Source organism: Brassica napus, chromosome A5, assembly GCF_020379485.1.
Source record: "Brassica napus cultivar Da-Ae chromosome A5, Da-Ae, whole genome shotgun sequence".
Lineage (NCBI taxonomy): Eukaryota > Viridiplantae > Streptophyta > Magnoliopsida > Brassicales > Brassicaceae > Brassica > Brassica napus.
In genome coordinates this window covers 26,797,854-26,813,980 of record NC_063438.1, presented here as the reverse complement: position 1 = coordinate 26,813,980, position 16,127 = coordinate 26,797,854, and the positions used below count along the sequence as shown (strand labels likewise).

At 31.5% G+C, this 16,127-nt stretch overlaps 2 protein-coding genes across 3 annotated transcripts; one reads left to right on the top strand and one right to left on the bottom strand.

The window, feature by feature from the left end:
• Positions 1-1,496: 1,496 nt before the first annotated feature.
• Positions 1,497-3,921, bottom strand: LOC106345632 (tRNA selenocysteine 1-associated protein 1-like). Of its 2 annotated transcripts, XM_013784806.3 has the most exons (7): positions 3,617-3,921; positions 3,039-3,162; positions 2,896-2,937; positions 2,718-2,756; positions 2,515-2,587; positions 2,361-2,418; positions 1,497-2,267 (listed from the first exon to the last, which is right to left on the bottom strand). In XM_013784806.3, exons 1-7 carry the CDS (start codon positions 3,902-3,904, stop codon positions 1,728-1,730), a joined length of 1,164 nt encoding a protein of 387 aa, XP_013640260.2. In that variant the 5' UTR covers positions 3,905-3,921; the 3' UTR covers positions 1,497-1,727. The 2 variants fall into 2 exon arrangements, with proteins under 2 accessions (XP_013640260.2, XP_022575645.2); XM_022719924.2 differs by lacking the exon at positions 2,718-2,756 and having other exon boundaries at positions 3,617-3,903.
• Positions 3,922-4,037: 116 nt separating this feature from the next.
• Positions 4,038-7,310, top strand: LOC106452979 (DEAD-box ATP-dependent RNA helicase 50-like). The gene is made up of 8 exons (XM_013895191.3): positions 4,038-4,355; positions 4,457-5,304; positions 5,395-5,589; positions 5,684-5,871; positions 5,967-6,180; positions 6,303-6,434; positions 6,521-6,696; positions 6,792-7,310. The coding sequence occupies exons 1-8, from the start codon at positions 4,112-4,114 to the stop codon at positions 7,027-7,029; spliced, it is 2,235 nt and encodes a 744-aa protein (XP_013750645.1). The 5' UTR covers positions 4,038-4,111; the 3' UTR covers positions 7,030-7,310.
• Positions 7,311-16,127: the final 8,817 nt, after the last annotated feature.

The following is a 16,127-nucleotide window of genomic DNA, read 5'->3' as shown; positions in this document are numbered from 1 at the left end:
TATTTCATTCTAAGCATAATATATTTTAAGTTATACATAATCTTTCTACCTTAGAAGGTTTTGATGGATTGTTGGGGGCGAGGAATGTTAGAGCCAGTCTTTCTCCTCTTCATGCGGAGATGGAAGCGCTCCTTTGGGCTATGGAATGTATGAGGAATTTACGTCAGTTTGAGGTTACGTTTGCAACGGACTGCTCTCAATTGGTGAAGATGGTTTCGGAACCTGAGGAGTGGCCAACATTTGCAAATTATTTGGAAGATGTGAAGATCCTGAAAGAGATGTTCACCCGATCAGAGATCATCTATATACCAAGGACGCAAAATACAATGGCGGATAGACTAGCACGCAGTGTTAGACAGCAGCCGTCTTTTGTCGTTCACATGGATGCAGATCACCCAGTTTGGTTTACAGAGTCAGTTTGAGTCTGTAAAAGTTGATGACAAAAAAAAAAAAAAAATACATAATCTTTCTAAAATACATTTCCATATATAAAACAACAACCAACCTAAATGCAAATAATAAAATTAATCAAAACTTTAAGACAATTCTCCCAAAGAGCATTTTTTAAGTTTTGTCACAAAAATAACCCTCAAAAATAAAAAGACAAAAATAGCCCTTTTTATTTTCAAAATTTTAATATTTATTTTTTATTTTAAAATTTTTTTAACCCATCCCCGAAACCCAACTTCTTAACTCTAAAACTAAGTCTTGGATTAGTTAACCCTATAGGGTATAAATGCATATTTTACCCTTTAATAAAATCTCTTTTGGTCATTTTCCTTCTTAGATGTCTATTTTGTGAAAATAAACTAAAAACTGTTATTTAAGGGAATTTCTCAAACTTTAATATATTTAGAATATAAAACATTATAGTTGAATTCAGAGAAATAGATGCAATTCAATATGCCCAAATGATAACTAAATCGACTGTGAAAACAACAATACCGACTAGATATAACATATCAAAAATCATGTCTAATTAAAATAATATAATATTATTAATATAAATTATACATATGAATTATAAATTAAATTAAAAATAAAAGTAAATATTAATCAATTATTATATTATATTTATTGTATATATATTTATACCCGTGCTCATCGGAAAAATCACCTAGTCTAAAGTATGTTCTAATTAATGTTCATGTAGTTTTCTAATTCTACTCTATAAAAGTGTGGTTTTGGAATTTAATACCTTAGAGGCTAAGATGGTCCTAGTTCAAGTAAAGGAGCAAGAACCGAATCCCATAGTACATCAAGTACAAAAAAGCTCATATTTGTATAGTTATTTTCTTTTCAGTGGACATATTTTTAATTTTCTAGTTCAAACTCCACTTTTTATGTTCGTCCGTCAAATTTCTCTGGAAAGGAGCCACCCTACTACTATCCACACACAAAAAAAAAAAAATTAAAGAAGAGAAACTACAAGACCTAGTTAGCTTTCATAATTTATTACGTATAGTAACCCTCTACCATTATGCTTAGAAGGAACGTTATGATTTTAATAAGTATGAATTTTAATGCAACTTGCTTTTGCCCAACAATAATACGATTCTAAGCAATTGTAAGGTTTATGAATAAGATTAATTAGAAGCTGACTTTTGGTTTTGTAAATGAAAATAAAATCGTTTGGCCAATAAGTAAATATAGCAACATAAGGGCGAGAAGATAAAATTGATTGATCCAGCTTCTCTTACTCATGCATTCTTGAGTCTCCTTTGTGATCAGTCCAACTTCCTATGCTGCGTCTTCTCTTCATGATCAAAACCGTTTTCTTGTGGTGTGTTTTCAGATTTTTCTTCACGGCCTGTCTCGATTTGGAGTGTAACATTGATCGCAGAACAAAACTGATTTGTCACACCTGCACCCTGCTTGGTGTTTTCATCTTCTCCACTCACGATATTTCCCTCTTCATTCTTAACATCTTGCTTGATGCCATTGTCTTGTCCATTGATCTCTCCTTCTTGATCCTTAACATCTTGCTTGATGCCATTGTTTTGTCCATTGATCTCTCCTTCTTGATCCTTAACATCTAGCTTGATGCTATTGTCTTGTCCACTAATCTCTCCATCCTGATCCTTTCCATTTTGCTGATCGACACCACTGTCTGTTTCTGTATCGACCTCTTCATTGTTGTCATTGCGCACAACATCTGGAGTGGAGACAGCTTCTTGATTGGTATCAGCAGGGAGCTCTTCAAATCTTGGTTCTGTAGGCGGCTGAGACATACCGGGAGGTCGTAAACTGTGGGTCTGATGCCAGTTCTGCACAAATACCAGTAAAATATTCAAAATGTTAATTAAACAAAACCAATGAAACAAAATAAAAACACACTAGTGTGGAGCATAAGTACTAACCATGTTGGAGGAGCAAGGATGGTGTGGAATTTGAAAATATGCTCCACGATATGAATCCCTAAAGAATATCCATAAAACTTTATTTGTTATTCGTTACAATCAAAACAAGATGTTTTAGCTCTAGTTTCAAGCAAATCTATATGTAGAATTTTACCAGTAGACTTGAGGAAACTGTGGATTTGTACAAAATTGCGGATATTGTTGCCAGGCCACCTGATTAAACCAACCTGCAATTTTAGGGTTTATAAAGATTATTAAGAAGCTGTTTGTGGAAAGTTATAATTGCGTAACAAAATAAATCATATTAAACCCTTTTCTCAAAAAAAAAAAGTGAAAATTTTAAGATCAAACTCAAACCGTTCTGGTATTGATGCCATGCCATCTGATTAAACGGACCTACATTTTAGGGGTTTATAAATATTTAATTAGAAGCTGCTTGTGGAAATATTTGTTGCATACCAAAATTAAATATACTAAAACCCTTTGCTAATTAAAAGAAAAACAAAATAAAATATATTTAAGTAAGAGATTAAACCGTGTTGATATTGATGCGATGGTCCAGCCTGTTGCAGTAAACCTACAATTTTAAGGTCACGAATAAAGATTAAGCAGGGAAATCTTAAAAAGATAACTATAAAATAACCTGTGATAATCAAAAAAAAAAATTAGAGACTAAACCAGTTTGGTTAGGGTTATTCTTTGCATTAACGTAAGCCAGATTGATGTTGGTTCTTCTTCCCTCAATATCCGGATACGGAGGTCGACAAGCTCTAGTTGCAGCTGCAACATCCCTAAAAGTAACCTGAACAACTCAAACCCGTAACAAAATTCAGAAAAAAAAATCCAATCGATTTGTAATAGATTAACACATAATGGTGGAACCAGGAAACTATGAAGCCCAGTCATAAAATAACACATGATAAGAAGAAAGCCCAATTATAAAACAAACACGAGATTCTGGACAATCCTTTGGTTAACCTAAAAGCCCAATCGTGAAACAAACAGCAAGGATGGTTTTGTATTTACACACAGCAATTCAAATAAACGTAACAAATATGAAGCTGCAATTTACAAGAATTAAACAATTGAAGAAAAAAAATCTCTTCGAGCTTGTCACAGTTCACAAGTTTATTTATGATAATAATAACAACTCGCACGAATCAAAACGAATAGTTTTTTGTTATACATATCAAGCAGTTATCTCCACAAATCACAAGAACACAAAGATTATACAATAATGAAAAGAAGATACTTACAAAACCATAGCCTTTTGATTTCAAGTTACCATCAGGGAGAGTCTCGCTGACAACATTAGCTTCAAGAACCTCTCCACAGTTTTCTTGGAAGAAACTTCTCAAAACATCTGTTGTTACGCTCCAAGCTAAACCTCCAACGAAGATCTTCTTGTATCGTTTATCATCATCACCATTGTTATTGTTTGGCTGAGACATAGCTAGAGCTCTTCGAGACCAATGATCGCACAAAGCTGGAGAGATAAATCGAACGCTGAGTCTTAGGGCTTTTGGAAAGAATGTGGCACACATATCTCTTATATATATAAGTAAATGGAAACTAGTTTCTTAGTGGAAAAAGGAGAAACGGGGGAAAAAAAAAGGAAAATAGAGAAAAAAGATTTTTTTGCATATTTATCTTTTATTTTTTAAAGTAAAATAAAGATAATAATTATCATCAAACAGAGTCTATCCTTATCTCTCCGTTTCCGAGAGAGAGTGAAGAAGATATTTTGCGAGATGTTGGCGCGAGCTCCACCTCCGTCAGTTACTTTTCCGGCGAGGAGTAAAGTTTGTAATCGGAGAGAGATTGTGCGGCTGTTCCGTTACGGCGGAGGAACGAGAGCCGGATTCACTCGTTCATGCTCGAGTGAGGTCGTTAGCGATTCGACCGATGATGGATTCATCGTAATCAAAGCGGAACACCACGAGAAGGAGCTCTATCCTCCGCCTCCGTCCGATTTAGCCTCCTCGATTCCGTCAGGTACTTAAGTTTTCGCTTGATTGGAATTGTAGAATGTTAGTATTAGGAATCGCGTTTGCTTCTCTGTGTTGATATGCATTTGGTGGTTGATAATGTGGTAGAATCTTCGAGAAGAGATGGTTCGCGTTCGAGAGGAGTAACCGCGAGCTTCGGAAGGCTAAAGGCGCAGAAAGTGAAAGCTCTTGTTGGTAAGGTAACGCAGAAGAAGCAGCAAGTGAGTCGTAATGAGGAAGAAGAAGACGAGGATGATGATGTTTTTGAGGATGAAGAGTTTGGTGGATCATCAATTCTTGATTTGATGAGGAAGAAGTTGGCTATGAAGGACCTACCTAGTTCAGGAAAATCTTCAGAGGTGAAAAGATTCAGCAGAGTGCAGGAATCTAGAGAGCAGAGAGATAGAGATAGATCTCAGACTAATGAGAGAGATTCAAACGGTTATGCTGCTAACTCCAGGGGTAGAGGAGATAGGCCTTCGCTTGCGAAAGATTTAGATACATTCAAGGGGCGTGACAGAGCTGTTGGTGAGGTTTCAAAGTTTAGTGATAACGAAAGAGCAGGATCGAGGAGTTCATATTCAAAAGACTCTGCTGCTAACTCTAGGGGTAGAGAAGATAGGCGTTTTGTTAACAAAGAGTCAGATACATATCAGAGACGTGATAGAGCTACTACGGATGAGTTTTCAGATTCTCGGTATTTCAATGATAATGAGAGAGGAGGATCATATTCTTCATATTCAAGAGCTTCCGCTGGTAACTCCAGGGGGTGGGGTGATAGGCGTTCTGTTGTGTACGCAAGAGATATTGAGGATTGGAGAGAGAGAGGGAATAGAACCAAAGCTACTAGGGAGACCGGGTTCTTTAGCCGCAAAAGTTTTGCAGAGGTTGGATGCAGTGAGGATATGACGAAGGCCTTAAAGGAGAATAATTTTGATCGACCGGCTCATATTCAGGTGTAGGATTTGTTTTTTTCTTTCTTTCAATATCTAGGTGCATGTGTATGTACAACTCTCGTCTGACCACGTGTGTTTATAATGATGCAGGCTCTGGCTTTTGCGCCAGTTGTTGATGGAAAGAGTTGTATCATAGCTGACCAAAGTGGTTCAGGCAAGACACTGGCATATCTTGTTCCTGTTATTCAGCGTCTCAGGGAAGAGGAACTCCAAGGACTGAGCAAGTCGTCTTCTGGTTGTCCTCGTGTGATTGTTCTGGTACCAACCGCAGAGTTGGCTTCCCAGGTTGGTTTCTTCATATATGAATGCTCTTACTAGGTTGCTTATTTTGTATCCGAATATTTTTTTAGAAGAAACCATCGTATGAAATCCTTGGCAGGTTCTTGCCAACTGTAGATTAATCTCAAAGTCTGGGGTCCCGTTCCGTTCCATGGTAGTGACTGGTGGTTTCAAACAACGAACCCAGCTCGAAAATTTAGAGCAAGGTGTGGACGTTTTGATTGCAACACCAGGGCGTTTCACGTACCTTATGAATGAAGGAATGTTGGGGCTGTCAAATTTGAGATGGTATTATAAATCTTTCAAGGATACAAACGTTTGCTATTTTTGTGTGAGGAACTTTGAAAATTAACGGGGCACAATCTTGCTAACGTATCTTGCAGTGCCATATTAGATGAGGTGGATATACTCTTTGGCGACGAGGAGTTTGAGTCAGCCCTGCAGAATCTGATCAGTTCTTCCCCTGTGACTGCGCAATATCTGTTTGTTACGGCAACCCTGCCCCTTGAGATATACAACAAACTTGTTGAAGTTTTCCCTGATTGTGAAGTTGTAATGGGACCTCGCGTGCACCGTGTTAGCAATTCCCTCGAAGAGGTTGGTATTAACATAAGTATATATAATGGAAACAACAATATAGCTTAATTTTCTTTAGTAAAACTTGGTTGCTGCGTAGTCTTCTTTTGATCGTCTCTGAAACGATGAGTTGGATTGTGCAGGTTCTAGTTGACTGCAGTGGAGATGATAATGCAGAGAAAACTCCTGAAACTGCTTTTCAGAACAAGAAAGCTGCTCTACTTCAGATTATCGAGGAGAACCCTGTTGCCAAGACTATCATCTTTTGCAATAAGGTCCCGCACTGGCTCTTGCCCGCACTTAAACCATTTTGAAAAAAATCATTCTCATGTTTGAAAGCTGTACCCTATGCATTTTCCAGATTGAGACATGTAGGAAAGTTGAGAACATATTCAAGCGGCTTGATAGAAACGAAAGGCAGCTGCACGTGCTACCGTTTCACGCAGCACTCGCACAAGGTGCAAGGCTTACAAACATGGAAGAGTTCACCTCATCTCATCCCGAAAATCATTCACTGTTTCTGGTCTGCACGGATAGGTACTTCGTTAATCGTTTCTTGTGATGCTATACGTTGTTGCCTGAACATTGAAAGATACTAAAGTTTTGTTTCCTCTTTGCAATAACATTGGCAGAGCTTCTCGTGGGATAGATTTCTCCGGTGTTGATCACGTGGTGCTGTTTGATTTTCCGCGTGACCCGAGTGAATACGTAAGACGTGTTGGAAGAACAGCGAGAGGGGCTAGAGGAGAAGGAAAGGCTTTCGTCTTTGTGGTGGGGAAACAAGTAACGTTGGCACGGAGGATCATTGAAAGGAACCAGAAGGGTCATCCGGTTCATGATGTCCCAAACGCTTACGAGTTCACAACCTGAACTTTAGGTGAACTCTTCGTGGTATCCTTCCCCTTATTGCAATCTCTCTGTGTTGAGAGAAACAAGAAAGGTCTTTCGGTTCATGATGTCCCAGATGCTTACTGACAAGAACGTACTAATTACGATACAACTGGCGTCTAGTAATTCCTTTTTGATGTAATGTTTGTAAGCATTCTAATGGGCACCTATTGGGCCGTTTTGGCCTTAAGTTACAATTTTTCTGTATTACATACTATATTCCAAAATTCAGGAAAAAGTGCCAGGCATGCAGGATTTGAAAAGTTTCATCTTTCCCTAAGAACATTTATGCATGGAGGATCATTCGAAATAACATAGCACCATTACAATCTAATCTTAACCCTAAATTTGAATTAAAAAAATTACAGCATCTTAGTAGTGTTCTAATAGTGAATTATAGATATGCATCAGATCATGTAAAGTGATTTTTCTTTTTCAAAAAGTCATGTAAAGTGATTGGCGCGCATTGTGTGACGGGTTGCGTTTAGTAGGTTGAAAATTTTAAGTTCAAAAGAGCACAGATGAGGTTCGACCTACTCTGTGCCCAAAAGAAAAAAGGTTCGACCTATCTTTTGGAACGATGAGGTTGGTTGCTTTGACTGATTGTTTTGTTCAGAGTTCAAGATAGAAACTTTATTTTCATTTTGTATTCACATATCCCTTACAGCTATTTTCATTTTAGAACTATTTATTTTTTCACTATTTTCATTTTACAGCTATTTTCATTTTATATCCCTAAGGCCTATGGCTTGTATTTTTTGTATTCTCATGCTTTGAATAGAAGAATTTCGTCAAAAAAAAAAAAACTATCTATTTTTTCCTTTAGCTTGTTTTTTTATTTGCATCATTCACTAACATATCATGAAGGTAAAGAGGTTTGAAATCTTTATTGTCTTCGTTTTTCTAGAGAATATCGATTTTATAACGGTAGTCTACCAATTTATGGAGTATTACGAAGTTTTACTAAATTAATTGACAAAAAGTTAAAACGATGCCATGTACCATGAAAGAGAGTTTAATAAACATTACTATAAATGTATAATGTTTTCAGAAATTTTAAAACAACACTAAAGTTCATAGGCTTCAGTATATACAATATTTACCGAAAAATTCAATATTTTCGTAGAGGTTAACACATAGATTTTGAGAAAAAATTCAAAAATATGAAAATACTGTTTTAATACATAGTTGAATCATTCACTAACATATGATGAATGTCAAAGATGTTTGAAACCTTTGTTGTCTCTGTTTTCCTAGAGAACAGAGATTTTATAGTGGTTAGTCCATCAATTTAGGGAGTATTATGAAGTTTAAATAAATTAAATGACAAAAAATTAAATCGATGCCCATGTACCATGAAAGAGAGTTTAATATACATTAATACAAATGTAGAATGTGTTTACAAATTTTAAAACAACACTAAAGATCATAGGCTTCATTATATAGAACATTTACCAAAAAATCAATATTTTCGTAAGGGTTAACACATATATTTTGATAAAAAATCAAAAATATGAAATTACTGTTCTAATGCATAGATGGATCCTTCACTAGCATATGATGAAGATCAAAGTGGTTTAGAACCTTTGTTGTCTCTGTTTTCCTAGAGAATAGTGATTTTATATTGGTTAGTCCATTAATTTAGGGAGTATTATAAAGTTTTACTAAATTTATTGACAAAAAGTTAAAACGATGCCCATCTACCATAAAAGAGAGTTTAATATACACATTCTTTAATGTTGTTTTAAAATTTCTAAACAAATTCTACATTTGTATTAATGTATATTAAACTCTCTTTCAAGGTACATGGGCATCGATTTAATTTTTTGTCAATTAATTTAGTAAAACTTCATAATACTCCCTAACTAAGAGCATCTCCAAAAGACACTCTATAACTTCAAATATAGAGTTTTTTGCTCTCCAAAAAGAAACTTCAAAACTTCAAATTTGAAGTTTTAAGTAGTGAAACTTCAAATATAGAGTGTCACTATTAGAAACTTCAAATTTGAAGTTTCATCTTTTTATTTGCATTTTGGTCCTTACAATTACACATCCTATTTATGATTCTTAAAATATTTTCTCATTTCTCATTTTAATCTTTAAATTTTTTTTATATTTTATAAATCTTCAAATTTATTTCTATAAATTTAAGTTTTACACATAAAATTAAATAAAAAATTTAAAACAAGCTTTATTTTATTTTAAAAGTAGAATTAGATAACAAGAATATTATAAAACAAACTTAATAAAAAACCTTTTAGAAAGGTACATGAAGACATAATTATTAGGGAAATTTAAATATCATAACAACACTAATAATCTGATAAACTTGCTCCGGAAGCTCCAAAAATTTCAAAATATTTTCCAAACAAATTTTATGTAACCGAAGATGGTTGTTGTTGTTCTTGACGCCTTTTTGTGTGATTATTTCTTGTTCAAAACGAATGTACTCACGAGTGTTAATATCACCGATAGAAGCTAAGTCTTTTAGCAATATTTTATTTTCTTCTTTTACTTCTTTTAAAACTATTTTTTTTTTCATTTTGCATTTGCAATTCAATCATCTCATGACTTTTTCCCCTGCTTGTTGCACTTTCTTTTAAAAGATCAAGGATTTGTTCGTTTGATGATATCAAAGTATCATAGGCCATATTATTACCTTTTGAATTTTGCTTTCTTTTAAAAGATCAAGGATTTGTTCGTTTGAGTCATTTCTTACTTCGAAATGCACTTGTTGATCATATATGAGAGCATTATGAAAATAATTTTATGGAATAATATGGTATTTTGTTTGTAGTTTAATATTTAATTATGTATTTCTATTGCTGTAATATTTTTATATATGTGTTAGTTATTAATCAAAAGTTTTATGAATTTATATTAGTTGTAACAAATATAAGGATCATAATGTAAAATATAAATAATTTTGAAGTAAGTTTTGAAGTTTTGTTTTTGGAGAAGGACACTTTAAAACTTCAAATATAAAGTTTGAGAAACTTCAAAATAGAGAGTCATTTTGGAGATGCTATAAACGGGTAGACTAACCACTACAAAATCACTATTCTCTAGAAAAACAGAGACAACAAAGGTTCAAAACCACTTTGACCTTCATCATATGCTAGTGAAGGATGCAACTATGCATTAAAACAATATTTTATATTTTTGAATTTTTTCTCAAAATTTATGTGTTAACCCATACGAAAATATTGACTTTTTTTGGTAAATGTTCTATATAATGAAGCCTATGATCTTTAGTGTTGTTTTAAAATTTGTAAACATTTGTATTAATGTATATTAAACTCTCTTTTATGGTACATGGGCATCAATTTAATTTTTTGTCATTTAATTTATTTAAACTTCATAGTACTCCCTAAATTGGTGGACTAACCACTATAAAATCGCTATTGTCTAGGAAAACAGAGACAACAAAGGTTCTAAACCACTCTGACCTTCATCATATGCTAGTGAAGGATCCATCTATGCATTTAAACAGTATTTTAATATTTTTGATTTTTTTCTTAAAATATATGTGTTAACCGTAACGAAAATATTGAATTTTTCGCTAAATGCTCTATATACTGAAGTCTATAATCTTTATTGTTGATTTAAAATTTGTAAACACATTCTAAATTTGTATTAATGTATATTAAACTCTTTTTTATGGTACATGGACATCGATTTAAGTTTTTGTCAATTAATTTAGTATAACTTCATAATACTCCCTAAATTGGTGGACTAACCACAATAAAAATGCTATTCTCTAAAAAACGTAGACAACAAAGGTTCCAAACTTCTTTGACCTTCATCATATGTTAGTGAATGATTCAACTATGTATTAAAACAGTATTTTCATATTTTTGAATTTTTCTCAAAATATATGTGTTAACTCCTACGAAAATATTGAATTTCTCGTTAAATGTTCTATATACTGAAGCCTATGAACTTTAGTGTTGCTTATAAATTTCTAAAAAATTCTACATTTGTATTACTGTTTATTAAACTCTCTTCCTGGTAAATGGGCATCGTTTTAATTGTTTATCAATTAATTTAGTAACACTTCATAATACTCCCTAAATTGGTGGACTAACCACTATTAAATTGCTAATTTCTAGAGAAACGAAGACAACAAAAGTTCTAAACCTCTTTGATTTTCATCATATGTTAGTGAAGGATGCAACTATGTATTAAAACAATATTTTCATATTTTTAAATTTTTATCAAAATCTATGTGTTAACTCCTACGAAAATATTGATTTTTTCAGTAAATGCTCTATATACTGAATCCTAAGATCTTTAGTGTTGTTTTAAAATTTGTAAACACATTCTACATTTGTATTAATGTATATTAAACTCTCTTTCATGTTACATGGACATCATTTTAATTTTCTGTCATTTAATTTAGTAAATCCTCATAATACTCCCTAAATTGGTGGAGTAACCACTATAAATCACTATTTTATAGAGAAACAGAGACAAAAAATTTCCAAACCGCTTTGACCTTCATCATATATTAGTGAAGGATGCAACAATGCATTAAAACAATATTTTCATATTTTTGATTTTTTTTTTTCAAAATCTATGTGTCCCTACGAAAATATTAAATTTTTCGGTAAATGCTCTATATACTGAAGTCTATGATCTTTAGTGTTGTTTTAAAATTTCTAATCGCATTTTATATTTGTATTAATATATATTAAACTCCTTTTCATGGTACATGGGCATCGTTTTAATTTTTTATCAATTAATTTAGTAAAACTTCGTAATATTCTCTAAATTGGTGGTCTAACCACAATAAAATCACTATTTTAAAGAAAAAGAGAAAACAAAAGTTCAAAACCTCTTTGATTTTCATCATATGTTACTGAAGGATGCAATTATGCATTAAAACAGTATTTTCACATTTTTGATTTTTTCTCAAAATCAATGTGTTAACCTCCTATGAAAATATTGATTTTTTTTTCGGTAAATGTTATATAAACTGAAGCCAATGATTTTTAGTGTTGTTTTAAATTTTCTTAAAACAATCTAAATTTGTATTAATGTATATTAAACTTTCTTTCATGGTACATGGGCATTGATTTATTTGTTTGTCAATTAATTTAGTAAAACTTCATAATACTCCCTAAATTGAAGAACTAACCCCATAAAATCATTATTTTCTAGAGAAACGGAGACAACAAGAAGTTCCAACCTCTATGACTTTCATCATACGTTATTGAAGGACGCAACTATGCATTAAAACATTATTTTCATATTTTTGAATTTTTCTCAAAATCTATGTCTTAACCCTACGATAATATTGAATTTTTCGGTAAATGCTTTATATACTGAAGTCTATGAACTTTAGTGTTGTTTTAAAACTTCGAATCACATTCTACATTTGTATTAATGTATATTAAATTCTCTTTCACGGTACATGGGCATCGATTTAATTTTTCGTCAATTAATTTAGTAAAATTTCATAATACTCCCTAAATTGGTGTACAAACCACTATAAAATCGCTATTCTCTAAAAAAACGGACACAACAAAGGTTCCAAACCACTTTGACCTTTATCATATGCTAGTGAAGGATGCAACTATGCATTAAAACAGTATTTTCATATTTTTGAATTTTTTCTCAAAAACTAAGTGTTAACCCCTACGAAATATTGAATTTTTCGTAAATGTTCTATTTAATGAAGCTTATCATCTTTAGTGTTGTTTTAAAATTTCTAAACACATTTTACATTTGTATTAACGTATATTAAATTATTTTCATGGTACATGGTACCGTTCTAATTTTTTGTCAATTAATTTAGTAAAACTTCAGAATACTCCCTAAATTGGTGGAATTATCACTATAAAATCACTATTCTCTAAAAAAAGGAGACAACAAAAGTTCCAAAACTTTTTGACCTTCATCATATGTTAGTGAATGATGCAACTATGCATTAAAATAGTATTTTTATATTTTTGAATTTTTCTCAAAATCTATGTGTTATAACCCTTACGAAAATATTGAATTTTTCGGTAAATGCTCTATATACTAAAGTCTATGATTTTTATTGTTGTTTTAAAATTTCTAAACACATTCTAAATTTGTATAAATGTATATTAAACTATCTTTTATGGTACATGAGCATCATTTTAATTTTTTGTCAATTAATTTAATAAAACTTGAAAATACTCTCTAAATTGGTAGACTAACTACTATAAAACCGCTATTCTCTAGAAAAACAGAGATAAAAAAGTTCTAAACCACTTTGACATTCATCACATACTAGTGATGGATACAAGTATACATTAAAGCAATATTTTCATATTTTTGAATTTTTTCTTAAAATCAATGTGCTAAACTACGAAAATATTGAATTTTCAGTAAATGTTCTATATACTGAAGCCTATGATTTTTAGTGTTATTTCAAAATTTCTAAACATATACTACATTTGTATTAATATATATTAAACTCCTTTTCATGGTACATGGGCATCGTTTTAATTTTTTATCAATTAATTTAGTAAAACTTCGTAACACTCTCTAAATTGGTGGTCTAACCACAATAAAATCACTATTTTTTTAAAGAAAAAGAGAAAACAAAAGTTCAAAACCTCTTTGATTTTCATCATATGTTACTGAAGGATGCAATTATGCATTAAAACAGTATTTTCATATTTTTAATTTTTTCTCAAAATCAATGTGTTAACCCCCAATGAAAATATTGATTTTTTCGGTAAATGTTATATAAACTGAAGCCAATGATTTTTATGGTTGTTTTAAATTTTCTTAAAACAATCTACATTTGTATTAATGTATATTAAACTCTATTTCATGGTACATGGGCATTGATTTATTTGTTTGTCAATTAATTTAGTAAAACTTCATAATACTTCCTAAATTAGTGGACTAACCACTATAAAATCGTTATTCTCTAGGAAAACGGAGACAAGAAAGGTTCCAAACCACTTTGACATTTATCATATGCTAGTGAAGGATGCAGCTATACATTAAAATAGTATTTTCATATTTTTGATTTTTTTTTCTCAAAATCTATGTGTTAACTAACGCCTACGAAAATATTGATTTTTTTGGTAAATGTTCTATATAATGAAGCCAATGATCTTTAGTATTGTTTTAAAATTTGTAAACACATTGTACATTTGTATTAATGTATATTAAAATCTATTTCATGGTACAAGGGAATCGATTTATTTATTTGTCAATTAATTTAGTAAAACTCCATAATACTTCCTAAATTAGTGGACTAACCACTATAAAATTGCTATTCTCTAGGAAAACGGAGACAACAAAGGTTCCAAACCACATTGACCTTGAACATATGCTAGTGAAGGATGCAGCTATGCATTTAAATAATGTTTTCATATTTTTTAATTTTTTCTCAAAATCTATGTGTTAACCCCTACGAAAATATTGAATTTTTTGGTAAATGTTCTATATACTAAAGTCTATGATCTTCAGTGTTGTTTTAAAATTTGTAAACACATTCTACATTTGTATTAATGTATATTTAACTTTTTTTCCTGGTACATGGATAGCAATTTAATTTTTTGTCAATTAATTTAGTAAAACTTCATAATACTCCCTAAATTGGTTGATTAACCACTATAAAATCGCTATTCTCTAGAAAAACGGAGACAACAAAGGTTCCAAACCACTTTGACTTTCATTATATGCTAGTGAAGGATGCAGCTGTGCATTAAAACAATATTTTTCATATTTTTGATTTTTTTCTCAAAATATATGTGTTAACCTCCTACGAATTTTTTTTTTTGGGTAAATGCTCTGTATATTGAAGTCTATGATTTTTAGTGTTGTTTTAAAATTTCAAAACACATTCTACATTTGTATTAATGTATATTAAACTCTCTTTCATAGTACATGGTATCGTTTTTATTTTTTTGTCAATTAATTTAGTAAAGCTTCATTATACTCCCTAAATTGGTGGAATAACCACTATAAAATCGCTATTCTCTAAAAAACGAAGACAACAAAGGTTCCAAACCTCTTTGACCTTCATCATATGTTAGTGAATGATGCAACTATGTATTAAAACAGTATTTTCATATTTTTAAATTTTTCTCAAAATCTATGTGTTAATCCCTACGAAAATATTGATTTTTCTGGTAAATGTTCTATATACTGAAGCCTATGATCTTTAGTGTTATTTTAAAAATTCTGAAAACATTATTCATTTGTATTAATGTATATTAAACTCTCTTTCATGCTACATGGGCATCAATTTAATTTTTTGTTACTTAATTTAGTAAAACTTCATAATACTCCATAAATTGATGGACTAACTACTATAAAATTGCTATTCTCTAGGAAAACGGAGACAACAAAAGTTTCAAACCACTTTGACATTCATCATATACTAGTGAAGGATGCAGCTATGCATTAAAACAATATTTTTGAATTTTTGAATTTTTTTTCTCAAAATCTATGTGTAACCCTTACGAAAATATTGAATTTTTCGGTAAATGCTCTATATACTGAAGTCTATGATCTTTAGTGTTCTTTTAAAACTTGTAAACACATTCTACATTTGTATTAATGTATATTAAACTCTCTTTCATGGTACATGGACATCGATTTAATTTTTTGTCAGTTAATTTAGTAAAACTTCAAAATACTCCATAAATTGGTGGATTAACCACTATAAAATTTCTATTCTCTAGGAAAACGGAGACAACAAAGGTTCCAAACCACTTTGACCTTCATTAAATACTAGCGAAGGATGCAACTATGCATTAAAATAGTATTTTTATATTTTTGATTTTTTTTTCAAAATCTATGTGTTAAAAATCTATGTGTTAACCCCTGTGGAAATGTTGAATGTTTCGGTAAATGCTCTATATATTGAAGCCTATGATCTTTATTGTTGAATTAAAATTTCTAAACACATTTTATATTTGTATTATTGTATATTAAACTCTCTTTCATGGTACATGGGCATCGTCTTAATTATTTTTCAATTAATTTAGTAAAATTTCATAATACTCCCTAAATTGAAGAACTAACCCCATAAAATCATTATTTTCTAGAGAAACGGAGACAACAAGAAGTTCCAACCTCTATGA